Source organism: Strongylocentrotus purpuratus, unplaced genomic scaffold (assembly GCF_000002235.5).
Source record: "Strongylocentrotus purpuratus isolate Spur 01 unplaced genomic scaffold, Spur_5.0 spur5_scaffold_15, whole genome shotgun sequence".
Lineage (NCBI taxonomy): Eukaryota > Metazoa > Echinodermata > Echinoidea > Camarodonta > Strongylocentrotidae > Strongylocentrotus > Strongylocentrotus purpuratus.
In genome coordinates this window covers 5432475-5444912 of record NW_022145600.1, presented here as the reverse complement: position 1 = coordinate 5444912, position 12438 = coordinate 5432475, and the positions used below count along the sequence as shown (strand labels likewise).

Genomic DNA, 12438 nt, shown 5'->3' with positions numbered 1-12438 from the left:
AAATTATATTTCTACCAACTGACTGCTGTTGTGTGTGTGTGTGTGTGTGTGTGTGTGTGTGTGTGTGTGTTTTCGCGGGGCAGACTGTGTATACAGGCAGTGTGATCACCCTACTAATAGTCGAGGAAAAGTTCTTATTCGCCTCGTAGCTTCGTACCTCATCTGTATCATCATCACAGCGAATCGGATGGGAGAAGAAGTCGATGCACGAGGGCATATCTTAAATATTCCTCATAATTATTTCAGTTTTCTGAAAAATTACAGCCTGGTGACATTATTTTTCTTTTTCAGTTTATCGATAATGGTAGGTCGCTGTTCCTAGTCACAATATTAACATACATACAAATTTCTTCTACTCTGTCAGAAATTGTTCAATTTTTTATATTTGTAGATGCATCTTCATTTACGTTTTTGCATATATTTGTCAATATGAAGGTTCACAAAGTGGAAGTTATAAAATAAGTGACATGGCATCACAGTATAACCTTTGACAATGAAAATTAATCTTGTTAAGCAAATTTCTAAATGCCTATACATGGGATTTTGGTCTAGATCTTAACCGGATACACTTACTAAACTCTTTGCAGCTTACTCGTTCAGGAACTTCCAATGCGCGTAAAAAAAGAAAATAATAGGAATTTGTCTCTTGAGTGACATTGACAATGACAATGTCACTTATTCTTCTGTCACTCATAATCAGGGTATTGGCGAAAAAAATCATATATGTACAAATAGCAGATATTATTGTAAACAAGCACAAAATTACATAGTATTCGAAGTACATCATTTTGTGAACACGTACAAACAAAAACTGAAATAAAAGCAAACAGACAAATAGGCAAACAGTCTGTAATCAAATGATTGGGTAATTGAACACAAAAAGGATTGAATGAATGATCAAATAATAATAATAATAATAATAGCTAGTTCTTATATAGCGCTTTTTCAAGACCAAAGGCCCTCTCACAGCGCCATACAGATATATATATATATATATATATATATATATATATATATTATTACCCCGGTCATCGGATTCAGCCTTAACCGCACACAATGTATGCACATTTCCTACACCCTTTTTACGAGCGCACGCTTGCTAATCTAAGCACATTAGCTTTCGCATCGTACCGGGTACCCATTTAACACCTGGGTGGAGAGTGGCAAATGTAGATCAATGTCTTACCAAAGGACATTAGTGCCGCGGTGGGACTTGAACCATGGACCTTGTGATCCACAGTCCGGTGACATATCCACTCGTCCACGACACAATGAAATGATTCACATATATGTTTGTACAAGCTAAGTGAGTGAGCGAGTTAAAGATAAAGACCAGTTATGGTCATGCGATTGAATTGTGAAAGAAACGTTGTGGAATCGATCAGAAAAGGTTGATCATCTATCATATAAGTATTGGTGTGTACTGCAATGTTCTGGAATCATCAAAATGATAGGAAGTTTGGCCTAGTCTTCGTAAAGTGACAAGCACTGTACACATAAAGATGTATATGGGACTACACACACGTACGCGACACGTGCGTTTATCTCTCACACACCAATAGATAAACTAATTTACAAAATATATCAATTAGTAGGCGGTTTCCAGGACAAATTTGTATCATCATGTATTAGTCAAAACATTCTTTTTTACATCATTTGTAAGAAGAGCTTCCATTTCATTTTTCGAAATTGGGGCGTTTCCAATACTGGTCTTTATCTTTAAGATTTTCGTGAAAATAATTTAAAGGGATAGTGCAGTTCTGTTGCAGAGGGCGCTACACAATTTTTGCTTGTGTGAGATAATAAAAAAATGAGTTTCAAAATCTTTGTTAAATCAAAATCGGTTCAGAGACGGCTTAAATATCCATAAATATAACGATTTCGAATACCTTCACAAATATTCAATAATTTGAAAAAGCCGTTGAAAAACAAAAAATAGCGCCTTTTACATCGTATTTTTATCCAATGCTGATGTTGGCTTTTTGTTGTTGACTTTTTCGTGTTATTTATATTACTCACAACCACCCGGCCCATGTATTGTTATTTTTAATTAATTAATTAATTAATTAACGGTCACCGTATTGGGGTCTAAAAATACCTTCATATCAATTGTACATGTAGGTCCTAAAAGGGCATTAGAAACGTCATAGATAAGAATAAGAGCTACAACCATGCATTTTGTTGGCATAGTTTGTAAATATTCCATACTTCTGTGTAATGTTTAATAAAACCACAGCATTTAGCACGTTATGTAGATTAAAATATAATAACCAGATTTGGATAAAAATGTGTTCACAACACATGTTTGTGAGGGCAGTGGCATCAATCTCTGAAACGTTCACCATCAAAGCATTTTTAGCATGTTTGATACTAAACGATACAAATTAATATATGACGTAATGGATTCGGTGCCGAATTTAGGTAGACAAATGTGCAATAAAAAAGATAAAAAATGAAGGGTTTACAACTGTATTTTAAAAGTCAACTTTCGTTTTAATTTACGAGGATAATCGATTTTCCTGAAATGCTCCTTATATTTATGAAATAGAAAATAAAATGCACTAATGAACACATCTGGAATGATATGTTTATAGGCCTATGAACAAACTTTTTCTTTCAAATTTATTTTAAAATATCTCCTTTTAACGTTTTTAATTTGACAAAGGACATTTAGAAAAGAATGAATAATGCATTACCTGAGGTGTGTTTGCCGTCGATAGTCTTTCGATTGAGTTTTAAGTATTTGCCGTTTCACTAGCAAGCAAACTAATCAATATTTCCAAGGAGTAAGGAAATGTCACGAAGAAAGTACCGCTCATCATCTTTTTTATGATTTGATAAATAAATACATCTTATGAAAGAGTGTTTTATCCCAAATCATTTGGTACCATTTATGTGTGGTATGTGTTCACGCTTGGATGAACAGGTGGGGGAGGGGGGGAGGGGGGTCCCGAAATTTAAAATTTTGACCCGTCGACATTCCGTTCCGTTGGGGGGGGTCATCTTTTTTAGGTCATCTATAAGGTTTTTTTTGTATTATTATTATTTTTTTGTTATTAAAAAAAAAAAAAAAAAATTAAAAGGGAGGGGGGGGGGAGTTTCCCCAAAACTATACCCAAAACATAAACATATAAAAAGCTCAAGGGGGAGGGGTAAACCTCCCACCCCCTCCCCCCCCCCCCCCCCCCCCCATGCGTACACGCCTGGGTGAAGCCCACTCATAACTGTTCATGTCAATCATTAAAAAAGACATGCTCATAGTCACGGTGAGTTAAGGACAAAGAAACAATGACACAGCGAGATAAGAAGAGATATAGCCAAGGTAAAATAATAGAGATGTACTTTTTATACATGGGTCGATGGATAGAGATGTATAGACAGAGGTAGAGAAATGGAAAGAAAGAAAAAGAGACAGGGGAGAGACAGAGAGAGATATTCATATAAATAGAAAATATATAAAGAAGAATAGAAAATGCTTGGCTGGTTTTACGTCATATAGCGAAATGAATTTAGCTGTCTTCGATGCACATATTAGTCTTTTTTGACATGCACACTCCGGTAATTGAATGATCATTATCTCTCTTGAAAGTCATTTCAAACTATTTGCAATGATAACTGATAACAATGGTATCTTAAGTGACGGGGATTTGTTCGTGTTGTATGGCTATTAAAATTCAATAAGTTCAAAAAGCAAAGGAGAGAGGTCTGGAAACTTCGTCCGTGGCAAATAGAATCGGAAGAGATTAAAAGCAAAATTTCAAGGTACAATCGTTCTACAACTACAACTACAACTTTTTTCTCGTAGTTCTGACAGCACCGACATTGTCGTAACAGAACTCCTATATCTGATTAAAAATTGGATATTAATTAGTATTTGAAAGAAGATGAGCAGAAACGGCTTCTCCGTAAATCCTAGCTAATTTATTTAAAGTTCAATAAAGAAATTTACAATTTAAAAGCTTCGTTTCGATCACTATATATAGGAACAGAGGTGCATGTAGTACCTTCCATCATCGAGCCACTGTTGCATTTATATTAATCGTGTTCGCACTGATTCTTTTCTTTAACGGCCTCGTCATCCTTTCTGTGATCATCACCAAGAACTTCGTACGATCACCAACATCTCGCTTTCGCTAATTTCATGTTGTGTGCCTGCCTACCATTTGTGAGTCTATGTTTTCTCAGTCGAACTGGAAGATATACATGGTCCCCAAGATCATCTGCAAAAAGGCGGCATTGGTGGGATACACCTCCGTGCGATTCAGTGATATAACCCTCGTTATCATCTCCTGCGGCCGTCCGCGGCCGTCAAGACATCTATACTCCGAAGAGAATCGCCACATATAGATGTTTATTTAATAGACGCAGTCTCATTTATGGTCATTTTCGGAATTGGAACTCTAGGGTATTCCAGGTACTACGGCATGTGTTCTTTAAAAGACACAAACCCTCTGACTTTTTATTACTTGATTATTCAAGTTCTATAGCCATTGCCTATTTCTAATCTTCACATTTTACTGTCTTATTCTGCGTCATGATAAGTATCACAACAGGAAGTTACGAGACAGGTTTGACGATAATAAATTCACCTTTTCAAGCTCGATTTCGGCACAAAAGAGTAATAATTCATCCGCACGCAGTTTCCGGTTCTCGTCCACCCATAATCAAAGCCATTAACCAAAAGGAGATCAAGATTAACAAGAATCTCTTCACGGTTGTCTGTGTCTTTAAGTGCTGTTTAATTCGCCAGCAGCATGAATATCATCATGCCCGGTGACAGTTTGTCGACCCCGTATACCACAGTGATTCGTACTGCCATCAGCGTAGTAGAACCGATCATTTATGCTCTAAACACCCCCAACTTTCAAGAGGTCTTCATTTGCTGTCGTCGCGAACCACAAAAGCAACATCTTGATTTTGTCCGGAGCGCGTCTTATTTGTTCGTACCACAGCGAGCCCAGATTCCAGTATGAACTCATTTTCATACATAAAAAGCTACGAAAGCTTGCAAAGAGGTCACAAACGATTAGACTTATTTATTGATTTGCCTCACTTTTTATAAAGGCACAAAACCTGAGTCAATAACGTAAACAAAATACATTGTTATGTATTAATTATTAAATAGTAGACAACACAACAATTTTTGCGGCCAATTTGATGAGGAAAAGCTGATTCATATTGACCTTTACACAACTCTGAATCGCTTTGGGTTGATATTTGGCCGATTAAAAAATTAATTATTATTTTTCCCCTTTTTTTTCCATAAAAAATTAAAAGATCATTGGGATAATTTTTGGCTTTAAAATACAGCACCTTTTAAAATGAGTTTAAGAATGCTAAGAACCTGATTTGAATGAACGGCACTTTGACATAGAAAATAAAAATGGCAAGTTAATAAATACAGAATTACATACCGAAAAGACCAAACTGGCAACAGGACACATTTTAATCGTTGAAAATGCATAAAATGGTATGTTAGACGTTTAAAAATGCTTTCCACCCCCCCCCCTCTCCCCCCCCCCCCCCCAAAAAAAACAACAACAAGAACGACAACAACAACAACAACAAAACATTATTTTTTTAAAAATTAAAAAAAAACAATACGAGCGGCTCGAAAATGACGAGCGGGCGGTCGAAGACATCCAAATTATTTTTTGTTGTTGGCCTTATTACTTTTCAAAGTTCATTCAAAACAACTGCAACATTATTATTGATACAAATTGTCTCTTGATTTAATTAGAAATGGAAGTTTGTTCATGTTTTATGGTTATTAAAATTCAGTTACTTCAAAATGCAAAAATGGGACTTGTAAGTTCGTCCGTGGTAATTAGAATCGGAAGCGATTAAAAGCGAAAAATCAAGGTACAAACGATCACTATCATTTTGTCTCGTACTTCTGACAGCACAGAGATTGTCGAAACAGAACTCCTATATCCGGTAAAAGGTCTGATAATAATCAAAACGAGAAGGAGAGAAACGATCAGTCCGTAAACCTTCTCTATTTAACGTCTCAAAATGTGGATTCACACATATCTTAAAGGTACTTTGTCCAATTTTCAAGTCAAAAAGATGAAAATGTAAAATTCCAACGGAATTCAGAACATTGTACCGAATGTTCGTACGTTGTGTACTGCGCAAAGATTCAATCAGTTTAATTTTAGCCATTACAAGAAGTGGGTTATTGATGTAGGCAAATGCTCATGTACCCTTTACAGCTTAGTTTATGTATGTTAATTGTTATTACCAAAGACAAACAAAGCCAGTCACTCACTCAATAGTGTCTGACAATGGAGTCTAGCAAGTAAACGGGTTTCGTTGCATAATTTGAATATAAGGACACTGCTAATTTTTAAATTTCACAGATAGGACATACATGACATATTCAAAATTCCTGCAATGTTCTACAGAATTTGATGTTTGCTGCAAAAGGGACATAGTATCCTTAAAGGTAGTATGTAGTATTTGGGTAACCCCCCCCCCCCCCCACCCTTAGCAAAAAGCTAGATCCGCCCCTGCGTTTTTGGAAGGATATGGTAAAGACTAAAAGTAAAGAAAGAATGTTAAATAAGGTTGCTCCGAATAATGAGGAGGACATGTGTAGAACGGGAAGAAATGGAGAAAATGTCATCACGGGGATAACAGTCATGCCTCGGGCAAAAAGTGCCTTCGTTCAATGATTACAATATTTATATTAACATGAGTGTCGCCTCTCTGTCAAGCACGACACAGCTTATTATGTCCTCGATCAAGACATTTTATCTAGAGGTGTTGTGGTCGAGTGGATATGACACCGGACTCTGGATCACAAGGTCCTTGGTTCGCGTCCCGCCGCGTCAATAATTTCATTTGGCAAGACGTTAATCTACATTTGCCACACTCGACCCAGGTGAGATTAATGGGTAACAGGCAGGAATTATTTTCTTGAAATGCTAGAGTGCCGTAATGTCAGCCATGCTAAAGCCGGAGTAATCATTTCCAAAGCTCTTTGGAATCGCATACAAACGTTATAATGTGATATGCGCTATACAAAACCGAATATTATTATTATTATTATTATTATCTTAATTGCTCCTCTCCACCCATGTGTTAAACGGGTGCCCGTTGGGATGCGAACGTCATTGTGTTTGGATTAACATGTGAGTGCCGGAAAAATAGACACTATATCGTGTGAGTTTAAAAAAAGTTTCATTTTAAAAGTCAGGTACCATTTTAGTGTGGTATGTGTTCACGCTTTGATGAACAGGAGGCATCTATGAATGGTAAACTATTATACATCTTATGAAATAGTTTTATCCCAAATCATTTGTGTCTGGTATGTGTTCACGCTGGGATGAACAGGAGGCATTATTTGCGAGAGTGCAAAAATCGACTTGCGCAAAAGCATTAACGTGAGAGAATGAAATGAATGTATCAAATGAGATGCATTGCATATGCTTTTGCAGAAGCAAAGCCACACACGCACACACACACACACACACACACACACACACACACGCATCCATACACATACACGCGCGCGCGCACAAATGTTCTTTGATATTTGACATGTGTGGCATGATTAATGTTGTTAGGGATGTATTTGGTTCTGCAAAGACCGATCGAATTATAAGCCAAATCCCAATCGTTTTATTCAAACATCACATAAGTATTACTTTGGCGCTAGTCGAGTTTTACACTCTCTTAAACAATGTCTCCTGTTCATCCCAGCGTGAACACATACCAGACACAAATGATTTGGGATAAAACACTATTTCATAAGATGTATAATAGTTTACTATTCATAGATGATTTTTAAGTGCTTTATAAGAAATATTTACTATTATTATCAATATAATTACAAGCTAAATTTTCGTTTCTAAACATTTTGTGTACATTCATGTTTATCCCACAACCTAAACATACAATACTCTTAAGCATACTAAACATGTATACTAAATATTTTTTATTTTAAATATAATTCAATCCTATGAGGAGAAAAAGGATATAAAAAAACTGAATTTAAATAGTTATTGGCTATTCACTCTGTGCCTTAATACCGTCAAAGTTCAGTGTTTAATTTACGTGCTCGACAATCATTTGAAAATTTGTAATTTAAATCTAGGTCAGAGCCGATATGAATGCTATACAAGAATCCAATATCATTATTATCTTCATTATTGTTTTCACCAGCACGCTTAGAGAAACATCCAACCTGAATAATCAACTACACAAAAGGAAGCAGGAAAATCAGAGAAGCCGAAAAGTGAAAGTTGCATAAAATAGGACACAAAAAAGAAGAAAGTTGTTCTTTTTGTTGTAAAGTTGTAATCACTTTTCCTATGGCACCGCAACACTTAAACTTAGCTAATGTCACCGTGATGAAGTGCCATTTAATTGTCTCCACACACAAAAGGGTCAATAGACAAAGTGTCAATTTTTCAAGATACATCACTCAGAGCGTCTTTTGTTTCCTTTGCACACGGCAAACGGGAGAATTGCCATTATATGACCTCAAAATCCAGTGACCAAAATCCATTTTTATATTTGCATGGATTTAGGGATCTCACAATATTAACGACAATCAAAGCCTCCTTATTTGCTTACTCTCACACATGTCAAAAAGACATATTACAAACGTTAGATTGCCCCTTTGAAGCACATATAAAGCCTCGTTTAGATATAACACTGCAATACTTCGGTTTTGGGGTTGAATAATGACATGAGTGATATCCGTTTTCCTATTTCTGTATCTTATAACTTATACATGTATGTTAGGTTGATAAGCGGAGGACCTTTGGGCGCTGTTGCCATTTATCTACACGTTAAACAAGTTCCGGCGATGGTTTAAAGCGGTGGTATACCGCGTCATATTTAAACGAGCCTTAAGAAATAGCAAATAAATACAATTTAAATCCCACTACCAGATACAAACTTAATCGATGAGAAGTAGTTCAATCGCAATTTTTCATGTCCATCATTATTACCAACAATCTTAACTCCACCCGCTCCATTCAAAATGTGTAATAAAACAGTTTTACATTACATTGGAGAAATAAGAAACCCCCATCTATCATCACAGTCTTTAACAAAAATAGACGCGTAAAATTGTAACTTTGTTTTGTAGAAATGGAAACATTTTGAAAATACCCCCTCTTTTTTTGCAAAAACCTGTATCCCTTTTCCAACTTTTGCCACCATCATTAAAATTTGATTTTTCGATGGTTTTCGATGGGTAGTTTTGGAAGGGTCACACTTCTTCCTGTTCACGTGATTTTGCCCCCTTTTCAGTAAAGTGTACTCAATTCGCCAGCGAAGAGCCTGCCATGAACATTCAGATTGGTCTCGCATGATGCCTATCCTACGGGACGACAGCAAAGGATTTTGTTGAAGACCTCTTGAAAGTTGGGATGCTTGAGCCCGTAGATAATCGGATTGACTATGCTATTTGCGAACAATATCATGGTACTGTAGAGAGTAAAGACGCTGGTACCAGGGATGATGAAATTCACAACGGTGGCTAGGAAACAGAGCATAAAAACGCAAACGACCATGAAGAGATTCTTCGTGATCTCGATCTCTTTCCGGTTGATGGCCTTGATCATAGGTGGACGAGAACCTGCAGAGACAGACAAAGAAGCTTTGTTCTGATGTGCCTCTCGAAACTGTTTATTATGTCGCAAGACATGACGTAAGATACGAATGTAAATCATAAGGGTAAGCAGAAGGGCAATGGCGATCAGAGTTCCTTGAAGACAGGTAAAATAGTCACCTAGTTCGTTTGTATCTGTTAAAGAACATGTTCCATAGTATGTGGAATAACCGAATGTCCCGATGCCAAGAACAGGAGGTACGACCATGAAGGAGATTGAGAATATCCAGGTGATCAAAACCATGATGGCGATTTTCTTCGGGGTATGAAGACCTCGATGACCACGAATGGATCTGGTGATGACGTACCAGCGGACGAATGCGATAGCGACTAGGGTGTGTACACTGCAGCACACGCTGATGTATCCTACTGCGGCAACGGTTGCGCACACCGTCTCGTGCAGAGGGTACCCTCCTGTTTGACTTAGGAGACCAGTGCTTTGGAAGGGTAAGAGGATACATGCCATGAAATCAGCGAAAGCCAGATTGACCACCAGGACATTGGTGATCGTCCGGAGCTTTCTGCCAACGATGACTGAAATAATGACGAGGGCGTTACCAAATAGACCGACTAATGCGAATACGAGAAAAATGGCTGCAACAATTGCTCGATGTATGAAAGCAACGGCATTAATTTCTGATGTCACACTTGGATTTATCGTGATCATGTCCAAACATGTTGAATCAACCTGTGTAACGGCCTTTGAACCATAACGAAAATAAATATATGTTGCGTTTTCCATTACAAAATATCAATGAAGGCTACCGTTCCGCTGCAAAATATGTGTCTCTTCTTAATGATGGAAAGAATCAAAAAGTAAGACCACATCTTAAAAGTATCCTGACACGCGAAGTTTCGAATTAAAAGTTCTTGGAGCTAAATGGCAAAAAAACTGAAGTTTTATTCTTATATCTTAATTATCATGCAAAGACAATATTGAAGGCAACACAAGGTAAACCCCCATGACATTTACACCAGCCTGTTGCACTGACCAATACGGAATATTCAGTAGGCTTGATCACGATTAACATTCAAACTTGAACCTTGAAACTTGAACTTGAACATGACAGTTCGTTTCCTGAAATTTTTTATTAAAATATCGTGGATTATATGCCAGATTTCAGGATTATTAACAGAGTCCATACGTGTGCAACTGCACAATAGCCCGTTTCAAATCCCCTTTATGTCGTCATTGAATCTGTGTCCGATTTATTGCCTCGGGCAAAAAGTGGATTACAATATTTATATTAACGTGAGTGTCGCCTCTCTGTCAAGCACGGCACAGCTTATTATGTCCTCGATCAAGACATTTTATCTAGAGGCGTTGTGGTCGAGTGGATATCTCACCGGACTCTGGATCACAAGGTCCTTGGTTCGCGTCCCGCCGTCTCTGGGAGAGCGGTAGGATGAGCTGAGGTCTCTCTCTCTCTCTCTCTGCCTAGCCTCCCTGGATGGGTGAGGTCATTACTGCCCCCATAGATACACCGGCTCCTGCTCCTCTCCGCTCCTCTCATTCCTCCTGGGCTGGGCTACCCAGGGAATTACATTTTGCATGCATCATGCTGTGGGCTCTAAGGCGATATTGCCTCATAAACAAATGACAGGTTCAGAAATCTATAGAATAAAGGGGTACATGAATGTGGACATCAGTAGTGCTTTTGAAACTTTGAAACAATGTTATACATGTACATGTACATGTACGGTATACTGTAAATCAATAATTGCACTGGACATGTACATGTACATGTATGGCGTACATGTACATTTTGGCCTACCAGAGCATGGAAAGAATGACTGTCACTGAAGGCCTACCAACAAGTTTAATTCAATTCATTTCAAAGCTTTACTTTGGATTCAGTGGTCCATACAACAAGATTTAGTAGTCTATTTACTCTAAAAGTCGTAGGCAATTATGAGCCCGATTTGCTATACATGCACTCTCTTTATATACATGTAACTCTCTCTCTTTCTCTCTTTCTGTTCGTTCGTTCGTGTCTCCTTAGATCAAGATTACTGTAATCTTGATCTTCGGAGTAGTTGCTACAACCGGCCGTGTCAGACACGTTGCCCCGGGGTGCGAGATAGGACTCTTGTAGCGTGCCCCCATTTAAAACAATTATACAGTTACAGTTAACAATACATTTAATTAATAGTATTGTTAACTGTAACTGTATAATTGTTTTAATTGTCTTTCTGTCTTTCTTTGTATCTCTCTCTTTCCCTTTCTCTCTCTCTTTCCCTTTCCCTTTCCCATTCTCTCTCTCTCTCTCTTCCCCTCTCTTTCTCCCTATTTCCAGCCTCTCTGCACCCTCCCCTTCCTCTCATCTGTCTTTCTCATCTCCTACAGTAGGATACCCTTTCCAACCGTGACATTTAAACACAGTGAGATACCACCAATTGCTATACCTATTGATAGAAAAATGACTTAAAGCATTGCTAAAATAAATGGAAGATGCAAAGATTTGAAGTTCACCATTTTTCATGCCAATACAAGTAATAATTTCATGAAGGGCAACTTAATTTTAAAAAAAAAAATTGAGGGGGGGGGGTGTTCTTGGTAATTACATGTATGTACAGATTCATGAAGTACACAATTATCAGATGTTTGCATCATACATGTACTGTAAGGCCTTTACACTGTAGATAACAATTAAATGAAATGATGCTTTAAAAGGGTGTACTTGGGGAAGGATGTATGAGATGGTTTTGAAGGTACTGTATGTATGTGTACAACATGTAAAGGCCCATCTACATGCTCCAGGCAAAAGCAAAACAGATTTTAATTTAGTCAGAATAGGTTCAGCAAAACG

At 37.5% G+C, this 12438-nt stretch overlaps 1 protein-coding gene across 1 annotated transcript; it reads right to left on the bottom strand.

Moving 5' to 3' along the window:
• Window positions 1–9332: 9332 nt before the first annotated feature.
• Window positions 9333–10431, bottom strand: LOC115924310 (ocellar opsin-like). The gene has a single exon (XM_030986425.1). The coding sequence runs from the start codon at window positions 10368–10370 to the stop codon at window positions 9333–9335; it is 1038 nt and encodes a 345-aa protein (XP_030842285.1). The 5' UTR covers window positions 10371–10431.
• Window positions 10432–12438: the final 2007 nt, after the last annotated feature.

What these genes read in the sequence shown, in the direction of transcription:
- LOC115924310 (XM_030986425.1), bottom strand. Translation starts at nt 10,370, where the DNA reads ATGGAAAACGCAACATATATTTATTTTCGTTATGGTTCAAAGGCCGTT.